Raw genomic sequence first — 13883 nt, 5'->3', positions numbered from 1 at the left:
CGACTGTCTTAATTGTGAGCTAGTTGCCAAGTGCCCAGATCATGATCAGATAACTGTGGGGTGCTGAGATAGAGCTTTGAGGACTGGTCAAAAGTACTACTCATTCAGCATCCTTATAACTTCACTGAACAAATGATAGTTAACAGGGACTATCTGTATTGTCATTGATATAAGAAAATACATGTTACTGTCTCAGATCCATATATGGTAATGGGACCTGGAGAGAGGGAGGTCCAGCAATCCAAGGTCAAAAAGGAGCCACAAGAGGAAAAGATTTTAGACCTCCTTACTGGCAATTTAATTTTTACACCACTTAAACTGCAAGAGAAATTTGGATTATGTGGAGGTGCACAATACAGAATATATCAATAAAAACTTATATTGCCTTTGCTCCAAATCTTTTTCAACAGACATTTAGAGTATTACAAAGAGTAATATAAGTTATTTACATTAACTTTGGAATACTCCATATTAGCAAAGCAGTTAGGTTAAAGGTTTTAAATATTATATATGTTTTTTATGATTTTAAAATAAGATTGTCTCAAACCATTTTTCCAAACAACGTAAGAATGTTAAAGAAAAAGTTGTCATCTTTGTTATGCTGCAAGGATAAAATGAGAATTGGAATAATTACAATTTGCTAATCCCAATTTGCTATGGGATTGCCTATTATTATATTATTTGGTTTCATATTCCTAAATTTATTAATGTAGGAATAGCATTTAGACTTATATGCCACCTCATAATGCTTTACAATCCTCTCTAAGCAGTTTACACAGTCAGCATATTGCCCCCAATAATCTGGATCCACATTTTACCAACCTTGGAAGGATAGAAGGTTGACTCAACCTCAAGCCCATCAGGATCGAACTCCAGCCTGTGGGCAGAGTTAGCCTGCAATACTGCATTCTGACCACTGCACCACCAAGGCTCAGTTATATGGTTTGGGGAAGAGGAATGGGATTTAAAAAATGATGTTCAATTGTATTTATTGACCATGGATACCAAAGATTATTTTGTTAAAATGAAAAACAGCACTATTCCAGGCTTACAACCTTGGCCTGATGATGCTGAGTTTGCTCTCCAGATATGTATTGGTTTTCTATTTAAGTGTGTGTATGTGTTCATATGTATGCATGTGTGTGGGTCTATACAAAATACTTCCTTGATTGTGTTACAGCCAAAACAATGCTGAATATGAGAGAAAGTTAAGAGACATTTGAGAAGCGTGAGGAAGGAAAAATCTTACAATCATCACTATTTGTAGGGTCACAAGAAGTTATTTTTCAAAGGTTGAATTTGTTCCCTTGAGATCCTTTGAGCACATTTCAATTTTAGTAATATCAAAGGGTTGGAGCTGATATTGATAGGAATAACACATTATCATGTTGATATAGTATATGTATTCTAGAGATTGACCCCTAGGAAGAGACAACTTGGGGAGATTTAATTCAGTGTCCAGCTTGCCCCCCATTGACAATGGTTTACCAAGCATTAAACTGAACCATCTGCCAGAGATGAGGTACAATTCGTTTCCTAAGTACTGGAAACAATTAAATTCCATTAGACACCAGAATTGGACCATCCAAATTGGTCCTGATGCCTCAGGAAGGTCACAAGTGGCTTTCATATATACACAGCTATACAACAGATACACTAAAAACCTTAAAATCTATTCTTCAACAAATTATAAAACACATTAAAATAATCTTGTCTATTTGAAGACAATAAAATATCATTTAACACAGACAAGTATAATGGTAAAAACACTCTTAAAGACAATGAATAAAATTTATTTCCAAGGTTAAAACATGCATGCATGTTTACTCACAAGAAATTAAGAAAGTGTTTCCAATAATTCTGGATTAAAACTCATAGGGACCAGGAGTCTTCTGACAGGAATTTTTGTCCTTTATCCCTCCTCATGCAGAGAGGCTTTTCCAGCCTCACTGCTACAGGTATGAAAGTCAAAAACAACCATTATCCACCTCACTCAAACCTCACAGAAAGTTACGTCTGGAGGAAAATTGAAGTGAAAAAAGGCAAATCTATTCCTGACATCCACGTTTTTGTTCCCTACAGATACACAAAGTTTAACCTGAGATGATTTTATTATACTCTGATCTAATTTTAGAAAATGAAACTAATCTATTTGTTTTGGTGACTCATACAAACTAATGATAAATCCTTCTTTGCAATGTATTTTTTAAAGAGTAATTTATGATATAAACACACACACACTCTCAAAAACTAATATAATAATGGAGGGAGGGAGTCATTGTGAGACAAAAATAGAATAATAGGTGCCAATATTCACTTTTGCCACCTGAGTAACATGCTAAAGATAACCAGTACTTTATAGCAGGAAGTTGACAACAAAGTTATTTTCATCAGACTTTTCAGAAAATGCTCTTTTAAATTTTCCTTATTAAATTTTAAACACCTCTGAAGTCCACATTCTGATTCCTTATATAGACTATGTACAAAATAATTTTTGCTATTAATCTTTATAAGTAAGAAACCAGTGAACACATTTGATGATTTCTCACCTGTATTATACTTGACCCCTGTCAACTATTGGATATTTCATTTTTATTTTACTTATTTATTAAGAAAATGTATATGACCACCCAACTTACTCATGGTGACTCTGGGCAGCTTATTTTATACTCTGGAGGCAATCTTATTTTTAATTTTTTGACATTATATCTACGTTTTTTCTTTCTATACCTACCTCTCTTCATTAATTCAGTTAAAAAGTACACACTGTTCAAAGTTTTAAAATACTGCAATCAATGAATTAACCAACATTCTGTGAATACAGGCGTTACTCTTTATTTTTCAGGTTTGGTGGAAATACTATTTATTAAATTTGCATCCTCCACAATCTGCAATATCTCTTGGAGGTTTACAAGAATCATATATATTACTGCAATATTGTACTAAAGATAACAGTCTACTGATTGATGGTAAATCCACATGTAATATAAAATATATTCTCAGAATTGGACCAGCAAATCCTAGAAATGAAAGTGGCACAAATAGGCAGTAAATATGAATTATCTCTGAAAAATTAATTGCAAAAAATAAATGAAGCTATTGTTTATAGTAATGGCTACAGTAAAATGTAAACATTATTTCAAGTGGTATCAAAATCCAAATTATTTTGCTTTCTTTCTCCCATCCAAAGTATGCCAAAAGCTTGAAGCTTCTCTTTTTTGGAAGGAAAAACAATTTCCATCTGTTCCTTATTATGTAACAAACTAGGCTAGCATTAGGTTGGTTGCATCTGAATTTTTGCTAGAACTAGATCTTACATGTATATTATTCAAAAGTTATTTTCCTGTGAAATTTTAACCAGTTAAAAGATCATCCAGTACAAGTAGTCATCCCAATCATTTAATTTTGACTATGTTATGTACAGTACTCCAGTTATTCATTATGTTATGAAATAATTTAAAAACGAGAAAGTGTTATTCAAGAATCACTGCTATGCTGCAGATACTACATAACTATGTAAATTGGAATGATAAAATCCTCTCTTGAAATCTGTATTAAGACTTTTAATTTTCATTATTTAACTTTTGGAGAAGTAATATACAGTATAAGCGTGCAAAATTCAAAGCAGTGTCTTTTCTCCAGTCATCTTAAATATAGCCTATTAGATTATTTCCTAACACTAGAGAGAGTCTTCATTTAATAATCCTGATTGGGACCAAGATTTCCATTGCTAAGTGAAGGAGTCATCAACCAAAAATATCCTGTGACTGCACCTCTTAGCAATGGAAGTTCTGGGTGTGGTCATTAGGCAAGGACTTATCCTTTAGGTGAGGATCTCATATTTCTCCTGCTGTGCTGCACTCATCTCTACTTTAACCACCACTCCTTCAACATTCCCATCCTGCCTATCACCCTCATCACCTCCAGCTGATCTTCTTTCTCTCACTACTGAGGGGTGCTTGACTGAAGCAGCTGACCCTTTGCAAGGCCTCCAAAAAGCAGAGATGGGGAGAGAGATAGGCAGCTGTCTATCTCTGGCAAAGGTCAATGGGGGGGGTGATGGGGTGGCAGAGTGCAGGGTATCCAAAAGGGCATAGATGGGGGGAACAGGTAGGTGAGAATTGTAAATGTGGGTGTGCCACAAAATGACAAATTTCAATTTGAATTACACATCCAAAAGCCAGAACAGTGCAAATCAGTGGTGCTACATGGAAAAGATAGGATATGCTCATTATTATTCCTTTTACTGTATTCTGGATTAACTGTAACTTTCAATTATCAAGGGTGGCGCTCACATAAAGTACCTTAAAGAATCCACACAGCACACTGTAATAGATATATTCAAACTAAGGACTATGACAAATTGCTCATAACATTTCATCAACTATTCTTCAACAAAGCAAACTAGTGGCTTACCTTGATATGAGAGACATAAAAACTGCTTTGAAAACAGTATACTATCGGTTTTGATCCAATATAATAATTAAGAAGTCACCAAAATGTGCATTTAAGATAAAGTCTATATAGGATGACTTATTTATAATTTAAAGTTGTGTCCATTGTACCCAACAAAACAAAATTTTGCAAAAGTACTGTCAATAGTAACATATATACTATACTTATTTATATAGGCTAAAAAGAAGTATTTGAAATTATACTTACAAGTTTTGCTTGCTGGGCATTTACAGGATCACCATATTGCAACAATGCTTGAAACTGGTTGTTTTTTGTGAAAGTGATTATTTTCAAGACTGCACCAAATTTAGAGAATATCTGTTGGAGGGGAAAAAAATAAATGAATATTCATATATTCAATAAACGTATACATAAAGCATACCATGCTTTATTAAAAGGCCAACATCAACGTATTTGCTAAAGTTCAAACTGTTAGTGGAAACAAAATTGTATTGAAGTAGCAGAAGGATTGAACTGAGCTCTCTGAATGGCCATGTACTGGGCGCAAAATGGGGTGAAATATCATCCTTTCATTTCTACTGAGTCTGCTGCTATCCTTTGACTCTTTCTTCATGTCACATTACAGATTATTTGTTGTACTTCCACTGCAACCATCGGTCTCACGTAGGAGGAAAAGTCCTGATCTTGCTTGCTTGCACTAAACTGGGAATCATCATCTTCATCATCATCATATTAGCACTGTCATTTTCTGGCCATTGAAGCATGCAAAAAAGAGAATGAAAATTACTCATAAAGGCAACTTACTTGGTGAAGAACATCAAGGGTTACTGGGTAATACATGTTGTCAATAATTATTCTAAGGACTGGACTCTGAGCTGGAGTTACTGCACTCTCACTAACAGTAGTTCCACTTATGGGAGTATTTGTTGTCTGTACAGCAGTTACTGCTTGCAGGACAGCTTGAGCTCGCTATTTGCAAAAAAAAAACAAAAAAAAGAAAAAATAATGCATGTGGATTAAGTTTAGAGATCAATATATTCAGTAATTGCCTCAAACCATGTTGAAAAATAAATTAATCACAATAAGCAACTCTTAACTGACTATTTCTAACCAAAGAAATATCACCACCCACATTAGCTGAAGAGAAGCTAAAAGTGAATTATGCATTAAGTCTGGATGCTCAAAAATAATAAATTAGAACTATAGTGAAGGGTTAGCTACTAGTAAGTAGAAAAAAAAATCTAGGACATATTGTAGATTTACAAGCATGCATGTTTGATGTTTGTATTTTTTCCCATGGGCATGAGACCCACTGTTCTGCAACCTAAAGAAACTGAAGAGAAACAAGCAAAGTACTGTCATTTTTTATAAAATACTCTCAAAATCTATAAATAATTTAGTTTTAAATTTTTAGTAATCTATTTTGCTGTAAGAAAATATTTATAGAGAATAAATCTTTAGTACAGAATTTCATTTGTTAAATCTGTTTTTTTATTCACTTTTTCATTGGAACATTTGATTTTTGACAATAATCTTATGAATGAATATCCCTCATTTTTTATCAGATGAACTAAATTGAGAGTCATCTTTTATGGGGATTTGCTTATGCAAAAGTATATACAGTGGGGCAAAAAAGTATTTAGTCAGCCACCAATTGTGCAAGTTCTCCCACTTAAAAAAATGAGAGAGGCCTGTAATTGTCATCATAGGTAGACCTCAACTATGAGAGACAAAATGAGAAAACAAATCCAGACAATCACATTGTCTGATTTGGAAAGAATTTATTTGCAAATTATGGTGGAAAATAAGTATTTGGTCAATATCAAAAGTTCATCTCAATACTTTGTTATATATCCTTTGTTGGCAATGACAGAGGTCAAACGTTTTCTGTAAGTCTTCACAAAGTTGGCACACACTGTTGCTGGTATGTTGACCCATTCCTCCATGCAGATCTCCTCTAGAGCAGTGATGTTTTGGGGCTGTCACTGGGCAACACGGACTTTCAACTCCCTCCAAAGGTTTTCTATGGGGTTGACATCTGGAGACTGGCTAGGCCACTCCTGGACCTTGAAATGCTTCTTACGAAGCCACTCCTTTGTTGCCCGGGCGGTGTGTTTGGGATCATTGTCATGCTGAAAGACCCAGCCACGTTTCATCTTCAATGCCCTTGCTGATGGAAGGAGGTTTGCACTCAAAATCTCACGATACATGGCCCCATTCATTCTTTCCTGTACACGGATCAGTCGTCCTGGTCCCTTTGCAGAGAAACAGCCCCAAAGCATGATGTTGCCACTCCCATGCTTCACAGTAGGTATGGTGTTCTTTGGATGCAACTCAGCATTCTCTCTCCTCCAAACACGACGAGTTGTGTTTCTACCAACAGTTCTACGTTGGTTTCATCTGACCATATGACATTCTCCCAATCCTCTTCTGCATCATCCAAATGCTCTCTAGCAAACTTCAGACGGGCCCGGACATGTACTGGCTTAAGCAGGGGGACACGTCTGGCACAGTCTGCAGAATCTGAGTCCCTGGCGGTGTAGTGTGTTACTGATGGTAGCCTTTGTTACGTTGGTCCCAGCTCTCTGCAGGTCATCCCGTGTGGTTCTGGGATTTTTGCTCACCGTTCTTGTGATCATTTTGACCCCACGGGGTGAGATCTTGTGTGGAGCCCCAGATCGAGGGAGATTATCAGTGGTCTTGTATGTCTTCCATTTTCTAATTATTGCTTCCACAGTTAATTTCTTCACACCAAGCTGCTTGCCTATTGCAGATTCAGTCTTCCCAGCCTTGTGCAGGTCTACAATTTTGTTTCTGGTGTCCTTCGACAGCTCTTTGGTCTTCACCATAGTGGAGTTTGGAGTGTGACTGTTTGAGGTTGTGGACAGTGTCTTTTATGCTGATAACAAGTTCAAACAGGTGCCATTAATACAGGTAATGAGTGGAGGACAGAGGAGCCTCTTAAAGAAGAAGTCACAGGTCTGTGAGAGCCAGAAATCTTGCTTGTTTGTAGGTGACTAAATATTTATTTTCCACCATAATTTGCAAATAAATTCTTTCCAAATCAGACAATGTGATTGTCTGGATTTGTTTTTTCATTTTGTCTCTCATAGTTGAGGTCTACCTATGATGACAATTACAGGCTTCTCATCTTTTTAAGTGGGAGAACTTGCACAATTGGTGGCTGACTAAATACTTTTTTACCCCACTGTACGAGATATGCAGGTGCTTTACAAATTATTACCCTCTCCCCTACACAAGGTCATCTGTGGTTAAGCCAAATGCAATTTTGAGGATGTGTTTGGGCACCTAAAATTCTTGGCTTATTTTGCAAGTAAGTATAGTAAATGTTTGTCATACATTTTATTATGGGCAATGACTTTTATAGTAGGGAAAGGCAGATTTTCAAACTGAGGAAAGGTGAATGATATGTCTTTTTCATTCACCCTTCTGGACATTCCTGGTAGCACTGATGGTTCAGCTGCAATTTCTTCGTTCTGAAGGTATGATTAGTAAATGCTTTAAGAATCTCTGAATCAGTATCAAGTAAAATAGACTAACCTGATCTCTTTAATGCCAATTTAATTAAATGAAAGAATGGCGTTTTGTTCAATATATTTGGTTGGGAACTTGAAGCTGACAGAGATTGCATAAATGTGTCATGCAACCCACTGCTGAATTTTAGGAGATTTTAATTCTATTATGATAAAGTTCCTCAGGAAAACCTCAGGATTCTATGGCCTCTATTACAACTATGTATTTATCAATCTGAGTTCAGCAGAAGCAGGATTTATTCACTAGACCTCATTTTTGTACAGGTTTAGACTCAATTATTGAAGTCATGGACAATCATTATTTGACTGTGATTAATAGCAATAGCAATAGCATTCAGACTTATATACTGCTTTATAGTGCTTTACAGCCCTCTATAAGTGGTTTAGAGTCAGCATATTGCCCTAATATTGCCTTAATGCTGGCTAGTGGATAATCTGTGTGATAAATAGCCTTTTGTGCATAGACTCCAGGTATCCTACTTGGCCAAAAAGAAATAAATCAAATTTATTTTAATCTCCTTACTAAAAAAAAAAGAGTTCTAAACAAAAGCTAAGATTAACGCAGGAAGTCACTGTAAAAACAGAATCTAAAACAATTACAAATAGAACTCTAAAATTTATTACAATATGCAAAGGTTCAAAGAAATGAAAGAAATGAAGTTCAATTCAATACTTCCATTATCTCAACAAAGCAGATCAAAGTGAAGGCCTATTTCAAAACAGCAACTGAATGACATGCCTTCAAAGTGCTTTATATTTCAAAGTGCTTAGCAGATTTGATGGCTTTTCTTCTACTTCTGGGGTTGTGTCCCTCAACTTTCATTTTCATATATGGAAAACAGTAGTAGCTGAATTCTATGATGAGCTCTGTGACTCAGATACTAGTACAAGTATGTTTTGTTTCCTACAACTCTCCACTTTTTTAACAGAGCTGTTTTGGGTAGCAAAGCAACACTGCTTTAGTTACTATTCATGTTCTCAGTTCTCGACCTTGGCCAGCCTCACGTCTTAATTTTTCTCTCTCTTATGCTAATTAAATGTTACTCTTTTATAGAGGTCCTGTGAACATAACTGTGAGCTGAACTCAATGCTCAATACTCTGCATACTGTATATATTATATATTTAGCAGTTGATAGTAATTTAGGATCAATTCATGCTTCATCCGAAGTCTTAATAATTATTGAAATATTTGCCAATAATCTATGTGTAATTTCAAGCAAATTTTTTAACTTATTTTATTATATTTTTTTATTGTGCTGTTATTATATAAGTAATACAAGGCAGAAAACTTACATTTTTATGTAAGTTTTAAAAACTCCTTTCCTCCTCCTATTTTCTCCAAGAAAACAACCTGATAAAGTGAATAGGGCTGAGGGAGACTTGTCAAGTCACCCAGCCAGCTTTTATGCCTAAACTGGGACCAGAACTCTGTCTCCTGTTTCTAGGCCAGTACCTTAACCACTGTGCCAAACTGGCTTTTTTTGTAAACTACATTTTGTGTGATCAAGTTATTCTAGTTTTGATAAGAATTTTGACAATTTATTCCTTTAGAAAAGAGTGTCTGTAGCTAAGGGTTGAACTGTTGAGTTTTTGAAGCTCTCTGAGCTTGGTCGTTTGCTTGCAGATGTTTCATTACCCAATTAAATAATATCATCAGTGCAAGTGAAGTGGGTAGTGGTTGCTGCCTGTTTATTTGTATCAAAATGTCACAATTTTTAATGTTCCAAACAAAATTTAGTCATTTCTTCAGAAATAAGAATTGGGATGCAAAGAGCTTATCTGATAATAATCTGACACTTGCCCCAGTCTCATTAATTATGCCCTTTCTTTTGTAGAAGAAATCAATAGTCTGTTTATACAAATATTCAAAACATATAATCAGGTGCTACAACAGAAAACAGGAATGTTGTATCAATCAATGTAGCCATCTATCAAGGTGAAGCCTTCAACTTTTCAATTCATGCGATGTGCTTCTTGGCTTAATTTAGACAAGGCATTGAAAGTAGTCTTCAATAAAAAAAAAAATCACTTCCAGTTTTCTGGTTTAGTATGCAATCTGAATATCCATATCTATCCAACCCAATTATAAAACCCGTTACTATTCCCAATGACTTACAAGGAAAAAAATTGATTTTCAAATATAATGGAAATATAAATAAAAAGAGCCAACTGGCTATAGAACCTGACCTATAGCTCAAAATATATATCGTCAAGCTAGATCTTAGTTCCTGGTATAAAAATAGTAGCACCTCTCTTATTAAAATATAGATAGGAATCATACATTTCTATTTTTCTTGTTGTTCTTCCAGTTCTACATTCTTGTTAGCGCCAAGATGGCATAGGATAAAATAACTCAAGCAGTGAATGCTTAATTTTGGATTAATTTTTTTTAAAAAAGAGCTGTGAAGACATACTCATATGGATCTATAATTATATTCACCAAAAAATCCTTAACTCCCATGCTCTTAAAGAGAAAAACACAGGGAAAGGTGTTAGTTTAATTGGACAGCCTTCATATTTGCTGAATGTTTAGTAATGCATAACAGCAGAAATATACAGAAATATGCTCTAAAATGTTAAGCCACAATTGTTCGCTCTTGGAGGAAAGCAGCAGCAGAGGAGGAAAGATTTTGAAAGAAGCAAAGCTTTGAGCAGTGTGTTGCAAACTGGAGCTACATTGGAAAATAACTGTTGAGGGGGGGTATCTCTCACAATGGACGAACTGCTAAGTAAGTTAGATGAGTGAGAAAGTAACTCAATTTTTATAACACTCTTTTATTGTAAGAAAATATTATGTTTAAGAAGACAACGGTCGGAATGTGCAATACACAAAAATGGCAAGAAAATATGTTTTGAAAGTACTGTATGTCATAGATACTCATAAAATTGGTTATGTTTCCTCACCTTTCTAGTCTGTAATATTCCAACTATCCAAGCTTGACTTTACTTCATCCCCTCCCCCTGGACTTAATTACTTCAGGATATAGTAGACTGTAGTCACTCATTGTTTTTACTTTCCAATAACACCTTGGGGCAATAGAGATCTAAAGCTTCCAGGCCTGAGATTAAAGTATATATTGATATATTTATGGAGCTCCTGTCACATTTCTATGGCTGTTTTAATCTGTGCTGCCAAATTTTGTGGGCATTTTGTTTTCTGGATTTTGTCAGCTAATGGGAGCTATAATAAATTTATTAAATAAAATAAAATATAATAAATTAAATAATATTGTAAATAATTTCTTTTTAATATGTTTCCCATTTAGTTTTGTTTAAAATTTAAGACGTCTGGAGGAGACTGGCATATAAGTGTACTGGTGTCTATGTGCAGTACACTGGGAATGCTAGACTTATATTTACCATAAAAAATTGGTAGTGAGTCATATTTTAAGAGTTTTATGATATATTAAAGATAGAATGTGGTTAGGTGAACAAATGGTTTGGTGGAAAAAGAAAGCACACCATATTATAGTAATGCATAAGTCTGTGAATAAGCTGACCCTTCACATTTTGAACCAAAATACCATGAAAAATATGCTACCCACGGGTATCAAAATATCTGTATGTTTTACTTTTCACAGATTATTCATTTTTCATGATATTTTGCTTAAAAAAATTGAGGGTCATTTTATATGGGGATTTGCTTATGCAAAGTATATACGAGATATACAGGTGCTTTACAAATTATTACCCTCTCCCCTATACAAGGTCATCTGTGATTAAGCCAAATGCAATTTTGAGGATGTGTTTGGGCACCTAAAATTCTTGGCTTATTTTGCAAGTAAGTATAGTAAATGTTTGTCATACATTCCTGATGATTCAGCTGCAATCTCTTTGTTCTGAAGGTATGATTAGTAAATGCTTTAAGAATCTCTGAATCAGTATCAAGTAAAATAGACTAGCGTGATCTCTTTAATGCCAATTTAGTTAAATGAAAGAATGGCGTTTTGTTCAATATATTTGGTTGGGAACTTGAAGCTGACAGAGATTGCATAAATGTGTTATGCAACCCGCTGCTGAATTTTAGGAGATTTTAATTCTATTATGATAAAGTTCCTCAGGAAAACCTCAGGATTCTATGGCCTCTATTACGATTATGTGTTTATCACTCTGAGTTCAGCAGAAGCAGAATTTATTCACTAGACCTCATTTTTGTACAGGTTTAGTCTCAATTATTGAAGCCAGTGATTTATTTATTTATCATAGAAAATCATTATTTGATTCTGATTAATAACAATAGCAATAGCACTTAAACTTATATACCGCTTTACAGTCCTCTCTAAGCGGTTTACAGAGTCAGCATATTGCCCCCAACAATTTGGGTCATTTTACCCACCTCAGAAGGATGTAAGGCTGAGTCAACCTTGAGCCTGGTGAGATTTGAACTACCGAATTGCAGTCAGTTAGCAGTAGTACTGCACTCTAACCACTACACCACCGTAGCTCATAAACTCCAAATTGATGGAAAACCCAAACATAAATGTCTACCCTTGAAAATCCATGGATATTTTCTAAAATCTCTCATTAAATTTCTTATAGGCTGCAATCTTCTCAAGGCTATGATATATTAATACAAAGATTTTGTTTGCCAAATGCACTAGGACAAAATATGTTTAAATAACCTGTGTCTCACTATGTAGTTAATTTTTGGTTCTGTATCTAATGAATTGGGATCATTCATTAGATCATGGTTCAGTTACCTAGGGATCAGCACATTATATAAACACAGCTGATGTATCTGAATGTTTTCAATTCAAAGACATTCTGGCTCCTCTGGTATTCCTGAGAGCAGCAGACAATTAAATGATGGTGTTTGACAGCTAGAGTGCAGGTGGCATGACATGATGATGAGCATGACTAAATAACAAAAAATATTACTTGTTTCCATTGTTGCATATGCCCTAATGCTGGCTAGTGGATAATTTGTGTGATAAAGAGCCTTTTGTGCATGGACCCAAGGTATCCTGCTGTGCAAACCAGCTGAAGGATTGCTGTTACTAATTTGCAATGCATTTCTCATATAAGTAATTTGCATTTACAATTATAGGGATATGACAGTTTTAACCATCAGAGATAGATGCAGACATGTCACCATCTGGTTCTACATTTTGGCTTATCCAACCTGAGGATATTAACTTTGGAGGATTGAGGCATATAATTGTTTTCTGGATTCTTAGTTTTTAAAAATTTTGGAATCTTAAAACTTTGTATTATATGAAATTCAGGTAATGTAAAAACCTCATTTCCTCATTGAGGAAAGCTATAGTTATCACCATATTAACAAATACAAAAATAATAAATCTTGTTAGAAAAATGTTAAATCTAATTTAATTTTGATTTAACTATAGGGACATAAATATCTAGTTACAATGTCATGCCAAGCACAAAATAAAATGTATTCATTTTTTTAAAAAAATCATATGAAGCCCATTCCTACTTATGGCTTTAGGCACTTTACAAATAACCATGTGGAAACCTCAACTGAAAGACTGAATGACCTGGTTAAATAAATGATTTTAATTCTTCTATTAAATTGTAACAAGAAAGAGTTAACATTAGCTTCAGCAGCAAATTACTGCAAAGTTTAGATTATTCCATGCAAAAGACAAATATATTTGTTGATGATACTACGTCTACGAAAATAAGCACACATTGATAGTACTATGATAATACTATTGAATCAATATATTGAATCTCAGGTGAGAAGAGCTGATATAAAAGTGTAAAGATATAGTGTAAAAAGGATGCTGGTCTTACCTGACACGTCTCTTCTCAGCGCCCTGTGGGAGAATCCAAGCAAGGGTTAACTTCAATCCTATTGGCAGAGACTGAGCTCCAGTTTTTCGATGAAGGCATGACAGTGCAGTGTATGTGGATCTGTAGAGGATGGAAATTCACCCGGACCAGGACGG

At 34.9% G+C, this 13883-nt stretch overlaps 1 protein-coding gene across 4 annotated transcripts in view; it reads right to left on the bottom strand.

Annotated features, from left to right (window-relative positions):
• Nucleotides 1-13883, bottom strand: part of PTBP2 (polypyrimidine tract binding protein 2) — a 101143-nt gene that overhangs the window by 22971 nt on the left and 64289 nt on the right. For all 4 annotated transcript variants that reach the window (XM_070941188.1, XM_070941189.1, XM_070941190.1 and 1 more), the window contains exons 6-7: nucleotides 5221-5385; nucleotides 4663-4773 (exon numbers count right to left, since the gene is read on the bottom strand). In XM_070941188.1, the coding sequence (XP_070797289.1) occupies nucleotides 4663-4773; nucleotides 5221-5385 (276 nt within the window). The remainder of the gene's footprint in view (nucleotides 1-4662; nucleotides 4774-5220; nucleotides 5386-13883) is intronic.

This window comes from Pituophis catenifer, unplaced genomic scaffold (genome assembly GCF_029215685.1).
Source record: "Pituophis catenifer annectens isolate HBS135680 unplaced genomic scaffold, rPitCat1.0.hap2 SCAF_3, whole genome shotgun sequence".
In the NCBI taxonomy this organism is placed as follows: domain Eukaryota; kingdom Metazoa; phylum Chordata; class Lepidosauria; order Squamata; family Colubridae; genus Pituophis; species Pituophis catenifer.
The sequence above is the reverse complement of the archived record's forward strand: the minus strand, read 5'-3'. Positions and strand labels throughout refer to the sequence as shown.